Source organism: Bos indicus x Bos taurus, chromosome 7 (genome assembly GCF_003369695.1).
Source record: "Bos indicus x Bos taurus breed Angus x Brahman F1 hybrid chromosome 7, Bos_hybrid_MaternalHap_v2.0, whole genome shotgun sequence".
Lineage (NCBI taxonomy): Eukaryota > Metazoa > Chordata > Mammalia > Artiodactyla > Bovidae > Bos > Bos indicus x Bos taurus.
Window position 1 is genome coordinate 96,334,124 of NC_040082.1, and position 27,929 is coordinate 96,362,052.

Sequence of the window (27,929 nt, forward strand, 5' to 3'; positions counted from 1 at the left end):
CCAAAGCCTTTGACTGTGTGGATCACAATAAACTGTGGAAAATTCTGAAAGAGATGGGAATACCAGACCACCTGACCTGCCTCTTGAGAGACCTGTATACAGGTCAGGAAGCAACAGTTAGAACTGGACATGGAACAACAGACTGATTCCAAACAGGAACAGGAGTACGTCAAGGGTGTATATTGTCACCAATATAGAAGTATATTAACTTCTATGCAGAGTATATCATGAGAAACGCTGGGCTGGAGGAAGCACAAGCTGGAATCAAGATTGCTGGGAGAAATATCAATAAGCTCAGATATGCAGATGACACCACCCTTATGGCAGAAAGTGAAGAGGAACTCAAAAGCCTCTTGATGAAAGTGAAAGTGGAGAGTGAAAAAGTTGGCTTAAAGCTCAACATTCAGAAAATGAAGATCATGGCATCTGGTCCCATCACTTCATGGGAAATAGATGGGGAAACAGTGGAAACAGTGTCAGACTTTATTTTTATGGGCTCCAAAATCACTACAGATGGTGACTGCAGCCATGAAATTAAAAGATGCTTACTCCTTGGAAGGAAAGTTATGACCAACCTAGATAGCATATTCAAAAGCAGAGACATTACTTTGCCAACAAAGGTCCGTCTAGTCAAGGCTATGGTTTTTCCTGTGGTTATGTATGGATGTGAGAGTTGGACTGTGAAGAAGGCTGAGCGCCGAAGAATTGATGGTTTTGAACTGTGGCGTTGGAGAAGACTCTTGAGAGTCCCTTTTACTGCAAGGAGATCCAACCAGTCCATTCTGAAGGAAATCAGTCCTGGGTGTTCTTTGGAAGGAATGATGCTAAAGCTGAAAGTCCAGTACTTTGGCCTCCTCATGGGAACAGTTGACTCATTGGAAAAGACTCTGATGCTGGGAGGGATTGGGGGCAGGAGGAGAAGGGGACGACAGAGGATGAGATGGCTGGATGGCATCACTGACTCGATGGACAATGAGTCTCAGTGAACTCCAGGAGTTGGTGATGGACAGGGAGGCCTGGTGTGCTGCGATTCATGGGGTCACAAAGAGTCAGACACAACTGAGTGACTGATCTGATCTGATTCAGTTTGATGTCAGGACTTGTTTCTCAGTGTTACATCATGAACTATACAATTAACCTACTAAATCTGATTTAATTATAATTTATCCTCAAAAACTTTGTGTCTTATTTCTTTATTTTTGGTTTGGAGGCTTGCAGGATCTTAGTTCCATGACCAGGAATTGAATCCAGGCCCCCTGCAATGAAAGCACTTATCCCTAACCACTGGATCACCAGGGAATTCCCAGAAACTGTATGTCTTTAGATAACAAAGTTTTCCAGAGACAAAAACGTTTCTCTTGAGGGGAGGTTAGATTAGGTGAATATAAAAGTTCAGCAGAGGATGAGATGGTTGGATGGCATTAGCAACTCAATGGACATGAGTTTGAGCAAGCTCTGGGAGATGGTGAAGGACAGGGAAGCCTGGCATACTGCAGTCCATGGGGTCGAAAAGAGTTGGACAGGGCTGAGCGACTGAATACCACCACCACCACCTAGAATCAAAGTAGAAGAATAGGGAGGTTGAAAGGCTTAGAGATTATGGTTGAGAAACTGGAAGAAGTATGTTAGTGAAGCCTTGTGACATCACACTTCCAGGTGTATTGTTTTGTCATACTAAAGTGAAAAGGTATTTGGAGTCAGGATATAAAGGAATACTAGAGAAAGCTGAACAGAGACCTACTACTGTGAAGTAATATGATTTCAGAAGTAAAGAAGCCAGAATGGCAGTTGGGTTGGGGGGCCACAGGAAATGCGGGCACATGATACAATTTATAACCCTTAATTTTTTTTTTTTTTTTACAAAATAATTCCCCTTATCATTTTTTTAAGAGGACAGGAGTGTTTCAGAGATTAGTACAAGGAATGAGTAAGCTCTTGACTATGAAATCTGCAACAATAGGTCATAGTGCCTCTAGTTCTTTGAGATTGTTGTTGTTTAGTTGATAAGTCAGGTCTGACTCTTTTTCGATCCCATGGACTATAGCCCACTAGGCCCTTCTGACCATGTGATTTCCCAGGCAAGAATTCTGGAGTGGCAAGTGCACAGTGCCAGAACTGTGCAATTGCAGAGGCATTGTGGGGTTTATATTGATTCATATGGGTCTATAATCTTTCTTTCCCCCACATCTGTAGATGAGAAGTCAGTTATTGAGAAAAGTAAATCAGAAAACTGAACTAATTAGTGAGTTGGAGAAACATGAGTGGAGGGTCTTTAAGGGAAGCCAACATAAATTAGTATATTAGGACATCAGAGCCTGAGAGATTAAAGAAGGGAAAAAAAAAATCTTTCAGGTGTGAGCCTAATAGTGGCTCTTCATTGAGTCAAAAGTTCCCATCTAAATAGGTTAGTGGGGATGAAGAACTGAGAAAGATGTGTTGAGTATTAAGGGTCCCAGAGAGACAGGCAAGGTTGGGAGAAAAAGAGGGAGTGGGAGAGAACGTGGAAACATATCGTTGGTAAATCCCACCATTGAGAACTTTTTATTGCTCCAAGAAAGGTTCATGGAAGACTGAGAGAAATTAATGGTGGAGAATATGTCTCAAGTGTCTTAAAAAACTGGATGTTTGATGGCAACTCACAAGTAGAGTTATTTTACCTTGCTGACCCAAGGGTCATCTGTAATTTAAGTTTTAAACATTTTCATACCCTCTTGGTGTATGTGTGTGTGGCATAATATCTTGACATGCAAATAAAGTTTGGGGTGGGGGTTCCATTCTACATCTGCAGAGTGACTATGACAATAGGATAACGGGTTCTGTGGATACTAGTAAGCCTCCTTTTCCAGTTGCTCTTGTCTTCCCAGTGGGCTCCAGAACAAAGTAGCCACGGTGGCAGGGATGAAAGTTATGCACGGGCTCAGCAAAAACCTACTACCTCGGGACTTCTCTAGTGGTCCAGTGGTTAAGCATGTGGTTAAGATTCTGTCTTGCAATGCAGGCAACAGAGGTTCAATCCCTGATCGGGGAACTAAGATCCCACATGGGAATATTCAACTAAGCCACGCCCCTAGGCCTGGTCGCGTCCCAGCTCCGCCCCACAGGCCTAGTCAACGAAGCCCCGCTACGGGCCTGGTCCTGCTCCAGCGTCATCCAACGCCAAGTCCTCGGCTGACCCGGCTCCAAGACCCACTCGGGTCTCTCCCTGGAGGAAACTAACACTTCTCCGCTTGCCGCGGGAAGCTGCCACCGCCCTCCCCAATATCCCAGCTCCCGAGACCCCCCGCCTTACGCTGTACGTGGCTCAGAAACCGGAAGCAGCAGCATGCTTCTGCGCGTGCGCGAGCGGGCGGCCTTGTCTTCTTGCATCTCTGTCTAAATCTGATAGAAATTTTCCCATCCAGTTCGACCCAGCCGGCCCCAAGTCTGGTGCTCGGGAGGTGGAGAACTCGGCCTTGGGATCTGTGGTCAAAAGGCTGCCGCTTGGGCTCCCCGCCGCTCCCGGGGTCTGTAGCAGCCGCGGCCGGTCCCAAACTTACTGAATCAGGAACTCTGTGAGAGTCCAGCAGTCGGGGTGAATCAGCTGCAGGCAAGAGTTGAGGAGCTATTCTCGTACTTAATCGGCCTCCAAAAGCATCCTCTGCTCTCTTTCCGGAAAGGAAAAGCATCCTTGCCATTCGGGTCACGGGGACTTGAGCCTCAACCTCGTCTCTGTGCCGGTCTGTGGATTTCGGTTTGTTCGGTGAGTGCGGGGTGACGTTTGCTTAACTCCGTCCGCATCGCTCCCTTCCAGGTGCAAGAGATACATTTTAACCTGTGATTTCTTTTTCTCGGATTGTGGGAGTTAGTTTGCTACATTGTATTCAGCTACATACTAGTGAACTGATTACTTAGTATCTTTTTAACCCCTGTTTGCCGGTTGCCGCTCTGAACGTTGGTCAATTATCCATAGATTTTTTAAAAATTTCACACCCGAAGTGTGATCATATGCCACTTTTAGCGTTTTCTTTTTCATTCCTTGTATCTTATATTTTTGTTTATTTAGTGCATTTGCCAGGACTTTCAGTTCAATGTAGAAAAGCATATAAATTGCATCCTTGCCTTGTTCCTGATCCCAGAGGGAATTCTGTCATTTCATTATTAAATAGGATGTTTGCTATAGGTGTTTGTAGATAATATATATATTTTCTAATTAAAGCCTATTTCCTTCTAGTCCTAGTGGGTTAAATTATTATCATCAATGGGTATTGATGGAGATCAGTCACTATTTTGTATTGAAGGGGATAAGTCCTATGATCTTTTTCTATTGATGTGAATTATATTTAACGTTTTAACTATGTAAATCATTTAAACCACGCATCATTCCTAGGAGGAAATGAACTTAGTTTGTGATTACTATCTTCATTATTACTTCCTGGACTGTACTTAATATTTTAATATTTTGCCCTTGTGTATACGAATGAGATCTTTCATATATATATGTGTGTGTATGTGTGTACATGTACATAAATACACATATATTTGAGTTTCGAGTCCCTTTCTGGTCTTGTAAATACACGGAAAACACCAACTCAACAACAAAAAAATGGAATTATGAATCCTTTGCTTGCTTGGTGAACCTGTCTGTAAAAGTCTATAGCTTCTGTTTCCTTTGTAGGTATGTTCTAAACTGCTATTTTTTTTTTTTTTCTTTAATGACTGTATGTAAACAGGTTTTGTGTTTATAGTTTTGTTAACTTTTTTCACTTTATTTTTTTTTTAAATTGAAGTATGGTTGATTTACAATGTTGTGTTAATTTCTGCTCTACAGCAAAATGACTTATACATGTATACACATTCTTTTTTTATATAGTATATTCTTTTTCATTATAGTCTATCCCAGGATATGGAATATAATTCCCTTTGCTATGCAATAGGACTTTGTTGTTTATCCATTCTATAGTTTGCATCTACTAATTCCAGACTTCTAGTCCATCCTTGTCCTATCTCCTCTCCCCTTTGGTAACCACAAGTCTGTTCTCTATATCTGTTGAGTCTTTTTCCATTTTGTAGATCGGCTTGTTTGTGCTACATTTTAGATTCTGCATATAAGTGATATCATATGGTATTTGTCTTTCACTTTCTGACTTACTTCACTTAGTGTGATAATTTCTGGCTGTACCCATTTGCTGCAAATAGTATTATTCCTTTCTTTTTTTAATGGCTGAGTAATGTTCCATTTTATATATGTACCACATCTTCTTTATTCATTCCTCCACTGATAGATATTTAGGTTGTTTACCTGACTTCACTGTTGTGAATAGTGCTGCTTTGAACATAGGGATGCATGTATCTTTTTGAATTGCTTTACTCCAGATATATGCCCGGGAATGGGGTTTTTGCATCATACGGTAGTTTTGTGTTTAGTTTTTTAAGGAACCTTACATACTGTTCTCCACAATGGTTGTACCAGTTTACATTCCTACCAACAGGTAGTAGGGTTCCCTTTTTTCCATGGGAGAGAGTGTGTTCTAATTTCTTTGATTTACATGCAGCTTTCCAGCTTTCCCAGCACCACTTGCTGAAGAGATTGTCTTTTACCCATTGTATATTCTTGCCTCCTTTGTTGATGATTAATTGACCGTAGGAGTATGGGTTTGTTTCTGGGCTCTCTATTCTGTTTCATTGATCTGTATGCCTGTTTTGTGTGTGTGTGTGTAAATACCACACTGTTTTGATTACTATAGTTTTGTAGTGTTGTCTGAAGCCTGGGACAGTTATGGCTTTTGCTTCATTCTTTTTCCTCAGGATTGCGTTGGCAATTCTGGGTCTTTTATGATTTCATATAAATTTTAGTATTATTTGTTCTAGTTCTGTGAAAAATGTCATGGGTAATTTGATTGCTAAGTCACTTCAGTCGTGTCCAACTCTGTGCGACCCCATAGGTGGCAGCCCACCAGGCTCCCCCGTCCCTGGGATTCTCCAGGCAAGAACACCGGAGTGGGTTGCCATTTCCTCCTCCAATGCATGAAAGTGAAAAGTGAAAATGAAGTCGCTCAGTCGTGTCCGACTCTTAGCGACCCCATGGACTGCAGCCTACCAGGCTCCTCCATCCATGGGACTCTTCAGGCAAGAGTATTGGAGTGGCTTGCCATTGCCTTCTCCAGGTAATTTGATAGGGATGGCAATAAATCTGTAGGTTGTTTTGGGTAGTATTGCCATTTTAGCTTTTCTGATTCTGTTTTAAGTTTTTAAAAATATCAAATATCAAAATATCAAATAATTTATGCACAACTGACCCTCAAACAGTTGCATGGGTTGGGGTACCAACCCTCCAGCAGTGGAAAATCTGAGTTTAACTCATAGTCAGCCCTCAGTATCCAAGGATTCAACCAATGGCCCATCCTGTAGTATCTGCAGTATTTAAGTGAACACATGCATTTCAAACCTATGTTGTTCAAGGATTAGGGTTAGTTGTGGTGGTTTAGTCACTAAGTACTGTCTGACTCTTGTGACCCCATGGACTGTAGCCTGCCAGGCTCTTCTGTCCATGGGATTCTCCAGGCAAGAGTACTGGAGTGGGTTTCCATTTCCTTCTCCAAAAGATATCATTAATTTTGTCATATATATATATATTTTTGCACCTTTATGAGGTTCTTTTTCTGCTATTATACGTCAATGGTTAACCTATCATTACTAATTTTTCTTCTATAGGAATTGATATTTATAAATACAATTAACCCTTGAACAACATAGGTTTGAAATGCATGTGTTCACTTATATGCAGATTTTTTTTTTTTTTCCCACTATTAAATACTGCAGATACTACAGGATGGGCCATTGGTTGACTCCTTGGATACTGAGGGCTGACTATGAGTTAAACTCAGATTTTCCACTGCTGGAGGGTTGGTACCCCAACCCATGCAATTGTTTGAGGGTCAGTTGTGCATAAATATATGTGCCACACCAGCCATTGATTTTTTGTGTTATTTGAAACAGTTCTATTTATTTATTCTTAAAAAATTATTTTTGGCTGCACTGGGTCTCCATTGCCAAGCATGGGTTTTCTTTGGTTGTAGTGAGTAGGGGCTACTCTTCTTTGCAGTGCATGGGCTTCTCATGGTGTTGGCTTCTCATTGCAGAGCACAGACTCTAGGTGTGCAGGCTTTGGTAGTTGCAGCATGTGAGCTTAGTAGTTGCAGTGTGAGGGCCCTAGAGTGCTGGCTCAGTAGTTGTGGTGCACAGCTTAGTTGCCCTGTGGCATTTACAATCTTTCTGGACTAGGGATCAAACCCCTGTCCCCTGGAGATTCTTAACCACTGGGCCACCAGGGAAGTCCTAAAACAGTTGTTTTAATTTCCTGCTTCTACCCTGTCACATAAGTGGTCCTGACTTGCTAAAGGTAAATGTGTGTGTATCTCCTTATCCCTATAATGTGATATATTTTTATATAGCATATACCATCACCTGATAATATTTTGTTAATGTACTGGTCCTCCTTAAAACAATTATAAGACCCAAGCACTTTAGGATTTTTCTATTTTGTTCAGTGCTGTGTCTCCTATGATTGCACATAGTTGGACAGGGCAAATATTACCTAAATAAATATGAGAGGAAGGAGCAGGAGGTAGGTACCTTAAGGGGAGCATCCTTGTTGAAGACATAGGGCTTAGTCAAGAGAAGGAGCTCAATGGCAGGAATAGAGATGCAAATGTAGAGAATGGACTTGTGGATACAGTGGAGGAAGGAGATGGTGGGATGAATTGCGAGAGTAGCATTGACATATGTATGCTACCATGTGTACAACGGATAGTAGAAAGCTGCTGTATAGCACAGGGAGCTCAGCTTGCTGCTGGGTTACAACCTAGAGGGGTGGGATGGACGTGGGTGAGAGGGAGACTCAAGAGGGAGGGAAAATATGTAATTTGTAGCTGATTCACATTGTTGTATAGAAGAAACCAACATAATATTGTAAAGCATTTGTTGTTAAGTCACTAGTGAAAGTGAAAGTCACTCAGTCGTGTCCAACTCTTTGCAACCCCATGGACTATACAGTCCGTGGAATTCTCCAGGCTGGAATACTGGAGTAGGTAGCCGTTTCCTTCTCCAGGGCATCTTCCCATCCCAGGGATCGAACCCAGGTCTCCCCTGCATTGCAGGCAGATCTTTACCAGCTGAGCTACCAGGGAAGCATTCAGTCTCTAAGTTGTGTCCAACTCTTTGCAACCCCATGAACTGCAGCATGCCAGGCTTCCCTGTCCCTCATCATCTCCCGGAGTTTGCTCAAACTCATGTCCATTGAGTCAGTGATGCCATCCAGCTGACATCCATCTTCTGTCATCCCCTTCTCCTCTTGCCCTCAATCTTTCTCAGCCGCAGAGTCTTTTCCAATGAGTTGGTTCTTTGCATCAAGAAGCCCAAAGTATCGAAGGTTCAGCATCAATCCTTCCAATGAGTATTCAGGGTTGATTTCCTTTAGGATTGACTGGTTTGATCTCCTTCCTGTCCAAGGGACTCTGAAAAGTCTTCCCTCCAATTAAAAATAAATAAAAAAAGAGAAGGAGCTCAAAGATAAAACAGTTGAAGGGAATACTTTATTTGTTTACTCTCCATGGTGTGCCCGACAGCATTCTAGGCTAGACCCCAGTAATGTTAGGGCATAGGGGCCTCACTGACAACTAAATTGTAAGGTATATGTTCAGAAACACACTCTTTGGGCATTTAGCTTTGAAGGTAAACACACCTGGATACACACCCTCCCTTAGCTTTCTAATTGGATAACATTGAGCACATGTCTAAGTGACTTAAGTTTCTACTGGCTCTACAATACGTATTTGGTCCACTGAAGTGAGAGAGACTGCTGTGTTTTCATTATTTGAAATTCATGCACTAGTGCTGTGGATGCCACTGTCAGAGATGACACATATGCCAGCTTCACTTCAGGTGTTCTTGTTATGCTGTGACTGTATCTCCTGTACAGGCAAGATTTAACATGAGATGTCTTCTCTGCCACCTGCATGTAAAATTCAGTCGGTTGTGCTGTTTCCCAAAAACCAGGTTTTGGAGACCCTGCAGCCCTCAGAGGGAGAAGATCTCATAGTCAGAGATTGAGTAGTAATACATGTAGGCCTGCCAGGCAGTGCAGAAATAAATATTGGGTCTGGAACCCCTGGAGATCTGGCATACAAGTCACACTTTCCTTTGAGATGGAATGTATATTCTTACTACTGAAGGCATTCTCTTATGTTTTTAATGTTTTCATTATCATGGGCAGATTGACAGCCAAATTTTTTTAGACTCTGGCTGACTTACTTACAAAATGGACTCTTAAACCTTTTTTTTTTTTTTAATGATCTACAAGAATGAGAGGACTGTTTCTAGCTCTGGAGGAGATAAAATTGCTCCAACTTAAAAAAAAAAACACACCTTTTTATTTTGTATTGGGGTGTAGCTAATTAACAATGTTGTGATAGTTTCAGGAGAGCAACTAAGACACTCGGCCATACATATACATGTATCCATTCTTCCCTAAACTCTCCTCCCATCCAGGCCTCCACATAACATTGAACAGAGTTCCATGTGCTACACAGTAGGCCCTTGTTTGTTATCCACTTTAAATATAGGAGTGTGTACATGTCCATTCTAAACTCCCTAACTATCCCTTTCCCCTATCCTTCCCCCTGGCAACCATAAGCTCCTTCTCTATGTCTGTGAGTCTCGTTCTGTTTTGTAAGTTACTATTAGTATTTTTTTTCTTGCTCCATTTTCTCACAAGATCAATGTGTATTTGCTTGGGTGTGCAGGGTCTTTGCATGTGTGTGTGTGTGTTTTGAGGAGAATGATCACTCATAACAGACGTGCTGCCAAATCCACAGTCTTGATTGTGGAGACTGTGGGGACACCCAGATTCTCATGTCTTCTTTCTCCTGTCTCAGCTGTAACATCTCACTACTCTGTCTTTCTTCATGAAGGGAACATGGAGGAAGAGAGAACAGCTGCTGAGTTACAGAAAAATGTGATACAGGTAAGTAAGAGCTAATAATTCTCCAAAACAATATTTCAATTCCATCAGCTTATCTATGTCCTAAATTTAGAGCAGAGATCAAGAACCTATTCCTACATTGGGTCACATAGTAAGCATTTTAGGCCATAGTTTCTATTTTACTCAGTTCTGGTATTTTATTGTTTTTTGTTTGTTTGTTTTGGGCAGCTTGTGGGATCTTATTTCCCTGACCAGGGATTGAACCTGTGCCCTCAGCAGTGAAAGCATGGAGTCCTAACCATTGGACTGCCAGGGATTTCCCATCAATTCTGCTATTTTAGTGTGAAAGCATCTATATACAGTGTATAAATAAACGTTTTATTGTGTTCCAGTAAAACTTTACTTATACAAACAGGTGATAGGCTGGTTTTAGTTCATGTTCTATAATTTACAGCTCCTGGGCCTAGAGTGTAAGAAAATATGACTGACTGTGGGCCTGGGTTGAATGTTGTGTTTCTTGCTGACTTCTGGGCTCCAGGTGTATGGGGGGAAAAAGAAAAAGAAAAGGTCCTTGTCCCTTGGGGATTTAAACCTCATCCAAATTTTATCTAGTGTTTTGTGTTGTGCTGATTGCTATGGTGGGGAATAAGGAAGCAGGTGAACTTGTTTCTGTAACAAGGATTTTTTTTTTAATAGTTTTTTTTTTGTTACAATAGTTTTTCTATTTTGCAGTAGAATGTTTTGTTACACTTGTTTTTTCTGTTTTCTGTTTTGGTTTTTTGGCCCTAAGGCATGTGGGATCTTAGCCCCTCAACCAAGGATTGAACCCACATCCCCTGCATTGGAAGGCACAGTCTTAAGCCCTGAACCTCCAGGGAAGTCCCTCTAACAAGGGATTTTTGCTTCTTTCAATGTGGAAATTGTCATTTCATTTTTAGAGCATTTCTCTCATTTCTGCAATATGTTCTGGATGTTCTTGATTATTGTAAGAGTGGAACTGGTCACCATCAAAGAGTGGAAAGATAAATTTAGTGTTTCAAAAATGTTGTTAAATTTATGAGACAGAATTTGATCAGTCAGGATGCTTAGATAGAATGAGAAAGATCTGATGACTGAATCCTAGGGTAGATATTTGGGAGAAAAGAATCTTTTGAACTTCCTGTGAGTTGATTCTCAGTTCCCCGTAGTGTCAGCCTCATTCAGCCTCCTGCACATGCTGGGGGAGTTGGTACCTTTCTGAACAAAGTATGTGGAATGTTTTAGGACACAGTGGTCTTCGAGGATGTGGCTGTGGACTTTACCCAAGAGGAGTGGGCTCTGCTGAATCTCGCTCAGAGAAACCTCTACAGAGATGTGATGCTGGAAAACTTCCGGAACCTGGCCTCATTAGGTAAGGATGGTAACATTCCTCCAACGTTCTGTTATTTAGAAAACAGCTTTATCTTATAAATTGCCCTTGTTCTAGGATTTGGGTTGAGAAACTGGAACAAATTATTAAATAAGACAGACATGGTCACTGACCCCAAGGAGCTTATAGTCTAGTGGCTTCACCATGAAAATAAACACGTGTATTGTTAAAGTATTTCACCAATATAAAACAAACAAAAGAATTAGTGAAAATTTCCTTACCCATTTTGCCACTGGCACTGAATGCAGAGTTTGCATTTTCGCAGGGTTGTAAAGTTTTCATTTTCTCTCAGAGTACTGAAAGCATTATTTTTCTTCATTCAGTCATTCTTTCATTCTTTAAGCGTTTTTTTTGAGGGTGAATTTGTATCAAACCCTTTTGAATATATACTATAGACAATAAGATGTCATTGTATTCAAAATGCTTCAGTAATGGAGAAGATAAATATGAAATTAACATGACGAAAAGAAAGAAAATAAACATATATATTGAACCTGCTTTTCCTTTTTCTTGTGGTCAGAATCCTCAAGGAGGATTATCAAGTGTATGTGGTGTGGGCACAGGCTTCAGGGGTCACTTTGGGGGACAGGGAGAAAATTGGTGGTTTGGAACCTTCTGAGAATTTTACTGCTATTAATTCCCTGTACCCAAAGACCACCAGTTTAACAAATTGGGTTTATTCCTTGGAGCAGTGAGGGAGAAACACATGTCATGGGGAACAATGCAGTGTGTTAGAAAGTAAATATAGGATTTATATACTTAGGTCGAATGATTTGGGGGTAGGTCCATGACAACAGGCTGTTCTGTTTTCCTAGGCCTTTCATAACAAAGTGCCACAAACTGGGTAGCTAGGAACAACAGAAACTTACTCTTTTACTTAAAAAAAAAACTTCCTCTACCTCTACTCCCCACTTTTATTCTGTAGCTAGGCAACTATTTTATTTATTTAGGTTGTGCTAGGTCTTTGCTGCACTTGGACTTTCTCTAGTTGCAGTGAGTGGGGCTACTCTTTGTTGGGGTGCGTGGGCTTCCCACAGTGGTGGCTTCTGTTGTCGGGGAGCCCAGGCTTTAGGTGCGAGGGCTTTGGTAGGTAGTTGTAGGGTGCGAGGGCTTCAGTAGTTGTGGTGCATGGGCTTAGTTGCTCCATGGCATGTGGAATCTTCCTGCCCCAGGGATCGAACCTGTGTCTCCTGCCTTGGCAGGCATCTTTTGTACCACCTGTACTACCAGGGAAGTGTGAAATTTACTCTTCTAAATTAAAGAGATTGGAAGTCTGAAATCAAGGTGTCATGATCCTTCTGAAGGCTCAGGAAAAATCCCTCCTTGTCTCTTCCTAGCTTTTGGTTGTTGCTGGCAGTCCTTGGTTGGTAGCCACATCTCTCCAATCTCTGCCTCCATCTTCATAGGGCCTTTGTCCTTTGTCTCTACATCTTTCTGTCCTTGTAAGGACACCAGTCATTGCATTTAGGGCTTACCCTAGTCGAGTATAACTTTATGTTAACTTGATTACATCTGCAAATATCTGTTTCCAAATAAAGTAATGTTCTGAATTCTGGGTGGACATGGATTTTCTTTTTTCCAGTACACTCTATTTTTTCTTAGAGCAGTTTATAGGCTCACAGCAAAATTAACCGGCAAGTACAAAGATTTCCCATAAATGCACTGCCTTCTGCCAGAGTAGTATATTTATTACAGTGGATGAACCTATATTGACACATCATTATTACGGTAAATCTCAAGTTTGTATTAGTGTTCACTTTTGTTGTTGTACTTTGTTACAGTTTAGATAAATATGTGATGACATTTCCACCATTATGGGCTTCCCTGGTGGCTCAGTAGTAAAGAACCCTCCTGACAATGCAGCAGATGTGCAGTTTGGATCCCTGGGTTGGGAAGATCCTCTGGAGTAAGAAATGGCAATCCACTCCAGGGTTCTTGCCTGGGAAATCCCATAGACAAAGGAGTCTGGTGGGCTGTAGTCCATGGGATCATGAAAGAGTAGGACACAACTGATCAACTAAACAACAAGCATCCACCATTATAGTATCAGAGAGTAATTTCACTACTCCTAAAAATCTTTTATCCCCCTCCACCCCAATTTATCTCTCCTTCCCTCCCAACTCCTGGCGGCCACTGATCTTTTTACTGTTCTCATAGTTTTGCCTTTTCCAGAATGTCATGTAGTTGGGATCACACAGTATATAGCCTTTTCAGATTGACTTTTTTCACTTACTAATATGCATTTAATGTTCTTCATCTCTTCATGGCTTGATGGCTGATTCTTTTTAGTGCTGAGTAATATTTTGTTGTCTGGATATGCAATACCAGTCTGTTTATCCATTCAGTCACTGAAGAAGACCTTGATTGCTTCCAAGTTTTGGCAATTATGAGTAAAACTGCTATAAACATCCACATGAAGGTTTTTGTGTAGATGTGTTTTTAACTCCTTTTTGTAACTTCCAGAGAGCATGATTGCTTGCTTATATGGCTAAGAGTATGTTTAATTTGGTAAGAAACTGCTTTGTATTCCAAAGCAGCTGTACCATTTTGCATTCCCACCAGCTCCATATCCTCACCAGGACTTGGCCATTCTTTTAGGTATGTAGTGGTGTCTCATTGTTTTGATTTGCATTTTCCTGATGACATGTAATGTGGAACATCTTTTTTTTTCATATGCTTATTTGGCATCTATGTATCTTCTTGGTAAGGCATCTGTTAAAGTATTAGGCCCATTAAAAAAAAAAAACTTAAAAAATTTTTTATTGAAGTATAGTTGGTTTACATTGTTGTATTTAATGTCTGCTGTATAGCAAAATGACTCAGTTATACATATATATATATATATGTGTATATATATATATATATATATATTCTTCTTCATATTCTTTTGGAGAAGGAAATGGGAACCCACTCCAGTATTCTTGCCTGAAGAATTCCATGAACAGAGGAACCTGGCAGGATATAGTCCATGGGATCGCAAAGAGTCAGACACGACTGAACAACTAACACTTTTCATTTTCTTTTCCATTATGATTTATCACAGGATATTAACTATATTTCCCTGTGCTATACAGTAGGACCTTGTTGTTTATTTATTCTATATATAATAGTTTGCATCTGCTACTCCCACACTCCCAATCCATTCCTTGCCCTTGACAACCACGAGTCTGTTCTCTGTGTCTGCCAGTCTGTTTTTGTTTTGTAGATATGTTCCATTTGTGTCGTATTTTAGATTCCACGTATTAAGTGAGAGCATACGGTATTTGTCTTTCTCTTTTTGACTTACTTTGCTTAGTATGATGATCTCTAGGTCAATCCATGTTGCTGCAAATGGCATTATTTAATTCTTTTTAATGGCTGAGTAATATTCCACTGTATATGTATACTGCATCTTCTTTATCCATTCATATGTTGATGGACATTTGGGTTGTTTCCATATCTTGGCTATTGTAATAAATAGTGCTGGTTTGAACGTTGGGGTGTATGTATCTTTTAGAATTATAGTTTTGTCTGGGTATATGCACAGGAGTGGGATTGCTGAATCATATGGCAACTGTACTTTTTGTTTCTTGAGGAACCTCCATACAGTTTTCCATAGTAACTGCAGAAGTTTACATTCCCACCAACAATGTAGGTGGTTATTCAGTTGCTAAGTCATATTTCACTCTTTGTGATCCCATGGACAGCAGCACACCAGGCTTCACTACCTTCACTATCTCCTGGATAGTGTAGGAGGGTTTCCTTTTCTCCATACCCTCTCCAGTGTTTGTTATTTGTAGACTTTTTAAAATTAATTAATCTTTTATTGAAGGATAATTGCTTTACAGAATTTTGTTGTTTTCTGTCAAACCTCAACATGAATCAGCCATAGGTACACATGTATCCCTTCCCTGTTGAACCTCCCTCCCATCTCCCTCCCCATCCCACCCCTGTAGGTTGATTCAGAGCCCCTGTTTGAGTTTCCTGAGCCATATAGCAAATTCCTGTTGGCTGTCTATTTTACATATGGTAATGTAAGTTTCCATGTTACTCTTGGCATACATATTTGTAGACTTTTTAATAATCACCATTCTGACTGGTGTGAGGTGGAACCTTGTTGTTTTGATTTGCATTTCTCTAATAATTAGTGATGATGAACATCTTTTCATGTGCCTGTTGGCCATTTGTATGTCTTTAAGAGAGAAATGTCTAGGTCTTCTGCATGTTTTTCAATTTTGTTGTTGTTGTTATTGAATTGTTTGAGTTAAGGAGCTTAATTTTGGAAATTAAGCTCTTGTCAGTCGCATCATTTGCAAATATTTTCTCTCAGTCTGTAGGTTGTCTTTTTGCTTTGTTTATGGTTTCCTTTGCTGTGCAAAAGCTTGTAAGTTTGACTCAGTCCCATTTGTTTATTTTTGCTTTTCTTTCTCTTGCCTTGGGAGACTGACCTAAGAAAACATTGGTATGATTTATGTCAAAGAGTATTTTGCCTGTGTTCTCTTATAGGAATTTTATGGTGTCTTGTCTTTTAAGCCATTTTGAGTATAGTTTTGTGTATGATGTGAGGGTGTGTTGTTGTTTCCTTGATACACATGCAGCTGTCTAGAGTTCCCAACATCACTTGCTGAAGAGACTTTTTCTCCATTGTATATTCTTACTTTGGCCTATTAAAAAAAAATCAAGTTATTTTCTTATTGTTGAGTTTTAAGACTTCTGTGTATATTTTGGATAATAGTTCTTTATCACACATGTCTTTTGCAAATATTTTCTCCAAGTATGTGGCATGTCTTTTCATTTTCTTGACAGTGTTTTACTCAGAGCAAAAATTTTTAATTTTAATGAAGACCAGCTTGTCACTTCTTTCTTTCATGAATTGTCCTTTTCAGGTTACCTATTGGCTTTAAAAATAAAAAGTTATTTTACCAACAAAAAAATAGTTTACTTGGGAATAGTAGGGGAATTGCAATTTGAGATAAGATAGCTATAACAAAAGCCATTGGCAAGTCCACAGAACAATGGAGAAGAATGTAATTTTGTAGAGAAAAATGAGGAAATTGGGAAAGGTTGTTTTGGATGAAAGTCCACTGGATAAAGGTGAGAGTTCAGGGTGATGATGGCTGAGTTGCTGGAGTAGTGATTTTTGATAGGAGATGTGATGTACATCTTTTCCTGTTAGGATTATAATTGGTGATTCTTGGGTCTCTGATGAACAATTCTCCCTGTAATTAATGTTGTAAAGAATTAGATGAAAACTTCCTCTTCTGGCCTCTCAACTCCATTTTAGTGAAGTTTTCCTTGATTAATTTTCACATATCTAACAAATCACTAGATCTTAGGGCATCTACATTTTTTTCCCTGTTATCTTTTAGGAATTCCATAGTTTTACGTTTTACATTTAGATTTGTGATCCATTTTGAGCTAATCTTTTACTCTCTATTGATGGACCCCAATTATCCCAAAGCCCTGTATGCCTCCCTGTGTATTTTGAGTTAATTTTTTGCAAGCCTATGTCAAGATTTTTTTAAAAAATGTACCTTAATGTCTAGTAGTTGTTTTAGCACCGTTTGTTGGAAAGACTTATTTTTTTCTCTATTGTATTGCCTTTGAGCCTTTGTCAAAGATAAGTTGACTATATTTATGTGGGTCTATTTCTAGACTCTCTATTCTGTTCTGTTGGTCTATTTAGATATGAATTTTTGAGGGTCACTGTCACCTCAGTTCACAGGTGTTCATTTTAGATTGGATGCTGACAGAAAGCAGGGGAAATTCTAGTAATACTTTGTCCCTAGGCTAAATCATGAAGTAGCTTTATTTTGTTTCATTTTATCACCGTATTAGAGTAACCTTGTCTAAGATTGGTATTCGGAGATTATTTATCTTCAACAGGAGAACAACATATCCTACCTGTGAGTATTGGACCAGCTTTTAATAATATCGAGGTCTATGTGTGAATATCAGATCAGTTCTATTCATCAGACTGCCCCGTCCCCTTAAAGATAAATTAGATAATTTTTTTGCAGTTAAATTCACACTTGTGAAACAGTTCACCTCAGATTGTGACTTGAACCCGTGTGCCAGAGTTTGAACTCATGTGCCAGGACTCGAACTTGGCCAAAATCCAGTTTGGAACTTGAACTCATGAGGCTGGAACTTCAGCCTGGCCAAAACTCATGGTCTTCCAACTGAGATCACATACCTGGTTTCTGGACTTAATGATGGTCAGATTCTTTGTATCTCAGTGCGAAAGGAACAGCAAGAAGCAAACTGATAGGCAAAAAGTAGATTTATTAGTATAAGATGCTTGTAAGAGATGTAAGTGGATAGGTGAGGGAGCCCTGCACTGAGGATTAAGTGGGCTATAATTTAATGTCAAAGGAAAGTGGGGGAGGGGAAAGGACTGCCTTCTTTGAGTTGATTTCAGGCTTACATCACTAGCTCCTCCTTTGTATCAGGCACAAGAATGTCTGACCCTGTGTGGTCAAACTAGAATTGTCATGTGTGGATGCATGCTCAGTCCTGTCTGACTCTTTGAGATCCCATAGACTATAGCTCACCAGACTCCCCTGTCCCTGGAATTTTCCAAGTAAGAATAGTGGAGTGGGTTGCCATTTTCTACTTCAGAGGATCTTCCCAATGTAGGTGTTGAACCTGTGAATCCTGCTTTGGCAGGCAGAGTTTTGACCACTGGTGCCACATTGTCATAGCACTTATTCAAATCAGTAGAAGGGTGGTGACATTCTTATTTCACCTAATGACCTGGGGCATATCTTTTGCATTTATAAATTGCATTATAGTTAAACAAGCCTGCTTTCTTCCACCACGGTCTAATAGCTTTTTGAGCATCATTAACTTCCACAGAGTACATCATGAGAAACGCTGGGCGGGCAGAAGCACAAGCTGAAATCAAGATTGCTGGGAGAAATATCAATAACCTCAGATATGCAGATGACACCACCCTTATGGCAGAAAGTGAAGAGGAACTAAAAAGCCTCTTGATGAAAGTGAAAGAGGAGAATGAAAAAGTTGGCTTAAAGCTCAACATTCAGAAAACTAAGATCATGGCATCTGGTCCCATCACTTCATGGGAAATAGATGGGGAAACAGTGTCAGACTTTAATTTTTTGGGCTCCAAAATCACTGCAGATGGTGATTGCAGCCATGAAATTAAAAGACGCTTACTCCTTGGAAGGAAAGTTATGACCAATCTAGATAGTATATTGAAAAGCAGAGATATTACTTTGCCAACAAAGATCCGTCTAGCCAAGGCTATGGTTTTTCCAGTGGTCATGTATGGATGTGCGAGTTGGACTGTGAAGAAAGCTGAGCGCCGAAGAATTGATGCTTTTGAACTGTGGTGTTGGAGAAGACTCTTGAGAGTCCCTTGGACTGCAAGGAGATCCAACCAGTCCATTCTAAAAGAGGTCAGCCCTGGGATTTCTTTGGAAGGAATGATGCTAAAGCTGAAACTCCAGTACTTTGGCCACCTCATGCGAAGAGTTGACTCATTGGAAAAGACCCCGATGCTGGGAGAGATTGGGGGCAGGAGGAAAAGGGGATGACAGAGGCTGAGATGGCTGGATGGCATCACCGACTCGATGGACATGAGTCTGAGTGAACTCTGGGAGCTGGTGATGGACAGGGAGGCCTGGCGTTTTGTGATTCAAGGGGTCGCAAAGAGTTGGACACAACTGAGCGACTGAACTGAACTGAACTGAACTTCCACTGGTCTCTTAAAGTTCCCTAGGTTTCCCTCTTTATCTATAATCCACTACTGGGACTTCTGCATAACTATCCTGTATGACTATCCTATTCTATCCCTATCACTTGCTTTAGAGTATCAGAAGAGCAGTTTTTGTTCTGTTTCATAGAAATATTTGTGGTAACTCATTGTTTTCCCGCATGATATACCTTTTTATGTGAACAGGGTATCCACTACACAAACCGTATCTGATCTTACAGTGGAAACAAGAGGAGGACCTAGAGACAGTGGAGAGAAGACTCTTTCCAAGGGGAGCATCAGTAAAGCAAGAATACTTGATGTAGTTGGGGGATATTACATTTGGAAAAAATAATGTAAAATCAAAATGAAGCTTTGTTTTGTCTGAGGAAGCTGAGCTTCCACAGATACCTTAGATTACTATTTTATTTATTTAAAAATGTTTTATTTTTTTAGTGTGCTGGATCTTCATTACTTTGCATGGGCTTTTCTCTAGTTGCAGAGAGTGGGGACTGCCCTCTAGTTGCAGTGCTTGGGCTTAGTATTTGCAGCTTGTGGGCTTGAAGGTGTGGGCTTAGTAGTTACAGCACACTGGCTTAGTTGCTCTGTGGCATGTGGAATCTTCCTGGACCAGAGATTGAACCAGTGTCCTTACATTGGCAAGTGGATTCTTACCCACTGTGCCACCAGTCCTTGATTACTATTTTGACTTTTCTTCAGTCCTCTTACCTGTTCCTTGTTCTTGGCAAAGACCACATTTTGTCTTTGTAATGTACTATTTGGTCATGTGTGTTTTATTCCGTTTCTTTTTGTTTTGTTATCCTAGTAATATCTCATTTATGCTACCATCAGTTTCCATCTTCATGGGATTATTTCCTAGTCACTTTACTATTTCGACCGTGTGCTTATTACCAAAGTCCTGAACCAGCTGTACTGCCAAAGTCCTTTGCTCAAGGGTACCTTTGCTACTTTGTTTCAGGTTTCGAGATTCAACTTAAAATTAATGAATCAGTTGCTCCACAAGATGCTTATGGAAAAATATCCAATGAACAGGATGTAGCAGGATTCAAAAACAGTGATTCCTCATTGTCCATTTTACATAAAATCTGGGAATACCATGATGTTGATTATCAGAACAGAAACCACAAGAGAAGTTTGAGGTAAGTGTCATTCATATAAGAGAAAAGTAGTGTCTCAGGAAAGAATCTTAAAATATCACAGAATTAAAAAAAGAAAAATCTAAACCTTAGTCAAAAATTGTAATTTCATAAAGACTTTTCATAAGATATTTTTTTCACAAGTGAGACTTGAGCCCTTCCATGTTGACACATAAATCATTGAGCAACCATCATAAAAATCTCATAAGTCAAAAACTCAGTCATAATATTGCCTGTCTTAGAGCACTATGTGAGTACTTTCATCTTATCATTGGACAGGGCAGAAAAACACACATAGTCACTGAAAATGGTAAAACTTTACTTGCCACTAATAATGTGCTTTTTATTTTTGAAAGAATTCATGGGATTGAGAACATCTATGAACATAATGAAGAAAATCAGTGTGGCCAAACCGTCAGCCAAATTTCACATCTTAATATACCCAAGAGAACTACTGAAGTAAGAGCCTATGAGTGCCATGTGTGTAAAAAGGCCTTCATAGATCATTTATCCCTGAAGAATCACATTAGGTCTCACACTGGTAGCAAACCCTATCAGTGTAAGGAATGTGGGAAAGCTTTCCATTTTTTTGCTTGTTTTAAAAAGCATATGAAAACTCCCACTGAAGAGAAACCCTACGAATGTCAGGAATGTACCAAAGCCTTCAGTTGTTCTTCCTTCTTTCGGGCACATATGAAGATTCATGCAGGAAAGACAAGTTGCGAATGCAGGGAATGTGGGAAAACCTTTAGCTGTTCTTCATCCCTCACAGAACACAAAAGAATTCATAGTGGAGATAAGCCTTATGAATGTAAGGAGTGTGGGAAAGCCTTTAGCTGTTCCTCCTCACTCTCCAAACACAAAAGAATTCACAGTGGAGATAAGCCATATGAGTGTAAGGAGTGTGGGAAGGCCTTCAGTTCCTCCTCTCACCTTATCATACATATAAGAATCCATACTGGAGAAAAGCCTTATGAATGTCAAGAGTGTGGGAAAGCCTTCAGTGAGTCCTCGAAGCTCACTGTACACGTTAGAACACATACAGGCGAGAAACCCTATAAATGTAAGGAATGTGGGAAAGCCTACAACTGTCCATCCTCCTTGAGCATCCACATGAGAAAACACACAGGGGAAAAACCCTATGAATGCCTAGAATGTGGGAAAGCCTTCTATCTTCCCACTTCCCTGAATACACATGTGAAAAATCAGAGTAGAGAGAAACCCTATGAATGTAAAGAATGTGGAAAAGCCTTCAGTTGCCCTTCGTCCTTTCGAGCACATGTGAGAGATCACACTGGAAAGGCGCAGTATGAATGTAAGGAATGTGGGAAAGCCTTCAGTCGTTCCTCATCCCTCACTGAACACTTAAGAACTCATAGCGGAGAAAAGCCTTATGAATGTAAGGAATGTGGGAAAGCCTTCATCAGTTCATCCCACCTGACGGTACATATAAGAACTCACACTGGAGAGAAACCTTATGAATGTAAGAAATGTGGAAAAGCCTTCATTTACCCCTCAGCTCTTAGGATCCACATGAGAACACACACTGGGGAGAAACCCTATGAATGTAAGGAATGTGGGAAAGCCTTTCGCCATTCTTCATACCTGACTGTCCATACAAGGATGCACACTGGAGAGAAACCCTTTGAATGTCTGGAATGTGGGAAAGCTTTCAGTTGTCCTTCATCCTTTCGAAGACATGTAAGAAGCCACACTGGTGAGAAGCCCTATGAATGTAAGGAATGTGGGAAAGCCTTTGTTTGTCCCGCTTACTTTCGAAGACATGTGAAAACTCACACTAGAGAAAATGTATAAAGTAAGGAATGAGGGAATGTCTTTAATGCTTTTTCAAAGCTTAGGGAGCGTGTGAGATCTCACACTGTGGAGACACCCTATTTTGGAAAAACCCATAACTGAGAGAAACTCTGTGTATGTAAATCATGTGGTAATACCTCCATGACCATCACTTATTGTGTTGTAAGAAAGTTCATACTCAAAACAAAGATCAGTGCCTCATCCTTAAAGTGGGCTACTGCTGGCTCATTGGTTTCCAGTTTAATTTTCTGATATGAATGTTTAAGGTCATAAATTTCCTCTAATACATTTCAGCTCTAGCCCCATATGTTTTATTATGAGGTGCTTTTATTTTGGTTCAGCTGTAAGTGTTATTTCTATTACAGAGTTTTCTTGACCCATCAGGCATTTAAAGTATATATTTTTTATATGTAGGCATGAGTGATCTTTTATTATTATTATTATTAGTTACTAACTAATTCTCTTTGTTCTCTAAGTGTGTAGTCATTGTGGTATTGACATTCTAGTATTTGTAGTTTCTTTGGTAAATGGTAATTTCATTTTGATCTAGTATGGTGGAAACTGGAAATTGCCTACCCACTATTCCCCCCAACCCCACCTCTTTTTTTTTTTTTTTTACAAAAACATTATTAGTTTTTACCATTAAAAGCTTTCCCTGTCTAATAACTAATCCAGTGGAAATCAATAAGTGCAAAAGCCTTGATAGAAGAATCTCATCTGTTATGGTATTTTTGTATTTTGTTCTTTATCCTTGCTTATGACTGGGAATTGGACCCAATGTTTTGAACGTTTACAAAAGAGACCTTGCAACAGGAAAGCTACAAGTAAAGTTGGTTGGGCTGTCTTATGTTGTGGTACTTTGGACGTGGCTGGGACTGCATTTCCCAGAGTCAGTTCTTTATCTAGTTCCAGGTTTGAGTTGTCTAAAATAAGAGTTTGTGTGAAAATTGGAAGGCAGAGGGAAGAAACCATTATTCTGAGTTTGTGGGGGCAATGAGACAGGGAGACAGATGCATGGGGGCCTGGCAAGCTTCAGTTTCCAGCTTTTTCCCTAATTATTGGACTCGCTGATCAATACTGGCTCAAAGCAGAACACAAAATGCTTGACTTTCATTATCTCAGAGGCAGCCATTCCATAGACACCTCCATAAATTTCTCCATCATGGCCATACACAGCTTCTTGGATTTTTCTGGCAAGTTCTTGCATTGTAATTTTGCTGATATTACAGCTCCTCTGGCACATCTGTTGACTGCATAGAGTTGGCTCCAGTTTGGATCAGGGTTGTTGTCATCTACATGGTCCAAAGTGTGCTAATCTTAAGTGTACAGCTTGATGAAATTTTACACTACATACTGTGACAAACAGAACTTTCCCAGGATTTCAGAAAGTTCATTCATCTGCCTTCTCAATAATTGCTCTGGGGACTTTCCTGGTGGTCCAGTGGCTAAGAATCTGTCTGCCAGTGCAGGGGGCTGAGGTTTGATCCCTGGTCAGGGAACTAGATCTCACATGCCACAACTAAAGATCCTGCATACTGCAACTAAGACTTAGTGCAGCCAAAAAAATAAATAAATAAAATTAAAAAAAAAAAAATGTGTTGCTCCACAATTTTGGCTTTGATTATAATTTATTAAGTTTGCTTGTTCTTGATCTTCATGTAAATGTTAAGATACAATATGTACAGTTACATATTTGGCTTCTTTTTTCAATGTCTAATTTGCCTCTTAATTGCTATTTTGGCAGACTATGAACTTATGTCTCTTGTTACATGCTTTGAATATAAGAATGAAATTACTGAATCATAGGATAGACTTTATGTTTAGGTAGGTATTCCAGTTTTTCAAAAGCAATTCTACTTATAATCCTAAAAGCAATGAATGAAGGTCCTAACTGTTCCACATGCCTGATTAGCACTTTCTAATTTTAGCTGTTCAACACAGAATGTACTATTATCTTGTTTCTGGTTTTAATTTGCATTTATCTGATATGTAACAATGGTGAATACTTTTTTATATGCTTATTGATTATTTGGATATCTGTTTTTTTTTTTTTTTTGGCTGTGTGACTTGCAGGTTCTTAGTTCCCTGACCAGAGATTGAACCTGGGCCATGATAGTGAAAGCCTGGAATCCTAACCACTAGGCAACCAGGCAACTCCCTGGATATCTTCTTTCTGGGGGATACCTGTTAAAGCACTTCACCCATTTTTGGTTCCTTTTCTGTTTGAAAGGTTTCCTATGGTTGTGTGTGTGTGTGCTCAGTTGATCAGTCATGTCCAGTTCTTTGCAACCCCAGGGACTGTAACCTCTAGTCCCCTCTGTCCATGGAATTCTCCAGGCAAGAATACTGGAGTGAGTAGCTGTTTCCTTCTCCAGGGGATCTTACTGACCAGAGATAAACCCCAGGTCTCCTATAATGCAGGTGAATTCTTTTCTATCTGAGCTACCAGGGAAGTCAGGTAAGCCCTGACTATAGTTAGATCTTGAGAATTCATCTTCTATCTGGCAGTTTGCATACTTTGATCAATATCTCCCCATTTTCCCCATCCCTAGTCCCTGGAGAAACTGGTTGCATGAAATCAAGATTAAATTGTGTAGAGTCCACAGAGATAAGAAAAGAGATCTATACCTGTGGCAGTGAATGTAGGAGCATGTGAGAATACATAGCTGAGATCTAAAAATATTATAGAAAATCGTAATTTTTATTGGCCCCATTTTAAAACTAAGAAACTGACATTTCAATAGGCTGGGTAGCAAAGTTTTTAGAAACAGGTATTAATAGTTTCAGCTACAATTCATACTTAGAGTTACAAGTTGATTCAAAAGAGGAAATATGGACTTCACTTTCATGAGAAGACTATAAAAGAATTTGGGAGCCATGTCTTAAAATTGCCACCTTTGTGCCTGATCAGTCACTCAGTCATGTCCAGCTCTTTGTGACCCCATGGACTGTAGCCCACCAAGCTCCTCTGTCCATGGGATTTCCCAGGCAAGAATACTGAAGTGGGTTGCCATTTCCTTCTCCAGGGGACCTTCTGAGCCAGGGGTTGAACCCACGTCTCCTGTGTCTCCTGCATTGGCAGGAAGATTCTTTTGCATTACATCACCTGGGAAGCCCTTCCTCTGGTTACTTATCCTTTTTAAATGTATGTATATGTCTCTGTCTAGTTACATACATATACATAAAACATCTGTTGTATATTATATATATGTAAATTATGTATACTATATATACCTGTATTGCAGGTATATACTATATATAAACTGTATTGCAGATAATTTTTCCCAGTCTCTGGCTTGTCTTCATTCTTTTCATTTTTGTAAACTATAAAGATAATTAAATAGTTTTGACTACAGAAAAATCTTTGGGTATAACTAATTGCAGAGATGGCTGGATCCTGGAGCTAAAAAGATGTTATCTGGATGAATTCTGTCTCCATTCCTTGACTGTGCATCTTTCTGCATTAACTATTCTTCCTGGTGGGCTCTTTCTCTCCACAGTGGCCCTCAGAAGATCCAAGCTGCTTTCTTTCCAGGTTGATGTGTTAGGGAGAAGAGAGTGATTATCATTATGACCAATTCCAATATGCCTGTTACAGTACAATCTGATTGGCTTACTTGCCAACTGTTATCAATTCATTGTGGCCAGAGAAATACGATTCTTTGGTTGGTTTAGGAGTGGCTTCTCACTGAATCTTGTTCAGTTGATAAGTCATGTCAGAATCTTTGTGACCCAATGGACTGAAGCACACCAGCCTTCCCTGTCCTTTACTATCTCCCGGAGTTTGCTCAAACTCATGTCCATTAAGTTGGTGATGCCATCTAACCATCTCATTCTCTGTCACCCCCTTCTCCTGCCCTCAATCTTTCCCATCATCAGGGTGTTTTCCAATGAATTGGCTCTCTGCATCTGGTGGTCAAAGTATTGGAACTTCAGTTTCAGTAATGGTCCTTCCAATGAATATTCATGATGTATATGGTGAAGGGAGAAGGAACTTCAGTTTCAGTAATGGTCCTTCCAATGAATATTCATGATGTATATGGTGAAGGGAGAAGGCAGCAGGGGCAGATAGGGTATAGTAATAGACGTAATAATAACATTAGCCAACACAATATGCTTACTCTAATCTTAGCAGTGGGAGGGAACTATGAAGTCTGGGGATTCTCAGCCAGCCATAGTTCAAGAAATCTTTCAGAAAGGTTTGATTATGTTACCATCTCTTTTGATTGCCGAATATGATTTCTCAGTCTTTACATAATTTTGCAATATTTTTAGATACTTGGTAGCAAGAACCTTCCAACCTTTTTATTCATCAAGATTGTCTTGCCTTCTCTATTTCTCACTTGATTCTATATTAATTTTAGGATCTCCTTAGCAATTTTCACAAATCTTTTGGGACTCTGCTAGGAATTGCATTGACTTTATAGAACAACGTGAATAAAATTAACGTTTTACAACACTAAGTCTTCCAATTGATGAGCCTACTAAAATTGTTCATTTATCTAGGTCAGCTTTAATTCCTCTTAACAGTTTTTTTTTTTTTTTGTAGTTTCTATTATAGAGGTCTTGAATAACTTTATTTCTAGGCTTGTGGTATGTTTTCCTTTGTAAATATTTTAATTTAATTTTTGATTTTGGAGGCTAGCACATAGAATTGCAGTTTTTTTTTTTTTTGTACATTGATCTTTTATTCATGACATTTATAAATTCAATTATTTATTCAAATGGTTTATGAGTTATTTTGGATTTTCGTTGTATACAATCTTGTGAACACCAATAAAAGAAAGTCTTACTTGATTTCTAAATTTTACCCTTTCTTTTTCTTCTTTATAGTAATAAATAGAAATGATGAAAGTGAACATCTTTGCATTCTTCCTGATCTTAGGGGAAAATGTTCCATATTTTGCCATTAAGTATAATAATAGTTATAAGTTTTTCATAGATAACTTTTAAAAATAAAAGGAATTCTGTTCTACTATCTATTCCTCAATTGTGAAGATGTTTTTGAAAAAAATACCTTGTAACTTAAAAAAATCTTTTTTTAATATAAATTTATTTATTTTAATTGAAGGTTAGGTTACTTTACAATATTGTATTGGTTTTGCCATACATCAACATGAATCCGGAGGATAATTGCGTTACAACATTGTGCTGGTTTCTGCTATACAATAACATAAATCATCCATAATCAGCCATAAGTATATATATATATATATATATATATATATATATACACGAAGAGTTTTTAAAATCATTAATGGATAATGGATTTTATCTAGTGCCTTTTCTGTCTATGTCAGGGTCTTTAAAAATCATTCCTTGGTCTCTTAATGTGGAGAATTACTACATTCCTTGCTTTTCAAGTGGTAAGACAACCTGTATTCCTGGAATAAACCATACTTGGGAATGTTATAGATTAGCTTATTAACCTATTCATTTTGCTCTATTCAAAATGCTATTAAAAAATTATTTCTGTGTCTGTGTTAATGAGGTTTGTCTTGTAATTCCTTTTATGTCAGTATGCTTTGTATCAGGTTCATGCTGCCTCATAAAAGTTGGAAACTGTTCTGAAGACTTTATATGAAATCTGAACTGTCTATTATCTATTCCTTATATGTTTGGAAAAATTCACAAGGGAATCTATATTTGGGTTTTCTTGACAGGAAACTTGTAAAATAGTTTTACTTGTGAATTTGTGTGTGTGTGTGTAATGCTCAGTTGTGTCCAACTCTTTGCAACCCCATGGACTGTAGCCTGCCAGGTGCCACTGTTCGTGGAATTTTCCAGGAAGAATACTGGAGTGGGTTGCTATTTCCTACTCCAGTAGTGATTTATATTGAATGTATAAATAGACAAAGATTATTTAAAATTTGTATTTGTTTTGCTATATTGTAT

General features: G+C 39.3%; 1 protein-coding gene across 2 annotated transcripts; it reads left to right on the top strand.

Moving 5' to 3' along the window:
* Window positions 1-3,106: 3,106 nt before the first annotated feature.
* On the top strand, window positions 3,107-23,628 carry LOC113895948 (zinc finger protein 699). 2 transcript variants are annotated; one of them, XM_027547820.1, is made up of 6 exons: window positions 3,107-3,739; window positions 9,948-10,000; window positions 11,222-11,348; window positions 19,270-19,364; window positions 20,005-20,222; window positions 20,576-23,628. In XM_027547820.1, exons 2-6 carry the CDS (start codon window positions 9,953-9,955, stop codon window positions 22,032-22,034), a joined length of 1,947 nt encoding a protein of 648 aa, XP_027403621.1. In that variant the 5' UTR covers window positions 3,107-3,739; window positions 9,948-9,952; the 3' UTR covers window positions 22,035-23,628. The 2 variants fall into 2 exon arrangements, with proteins under 2 accessions (XP_027403621.1, XP_027403620.1); XM_027547819.1 differs by lacking the exon at window positions 19,270-19,364 and having other exon boundaries at window positions 3,112-3,739; window positions 20,042-20,222.
* The last annotated feature ends 4,301 nt before the right edge of the window (window positions 23,629-27,929 follow it).

Bases quoted from the DNA above. Each gene is read 5' to 3' on its own strand.
- LOC113895948 (XM_027547820.1), top strand. From the start codon at position 9,953: ATGGAGGAAGAGAGAACAGCTGCTGAGTTACAGAAAAATGTGATACAG. The intron at 10,001-11,221 runs GTAAGTAAGAGC...GGAATGTTTTAG, and splicing joins TACAGAAAAATGTGATACAG to GACACAGTGGTCTTCGAGGA. The intron at 19,365-20,004 runs GTAAAGCAAGAA...GTACTGCCAAAG, and splicing joins TCTTTCCAAGGGGAGCATCA to TCCTTTGCTCAAGGGTACCT.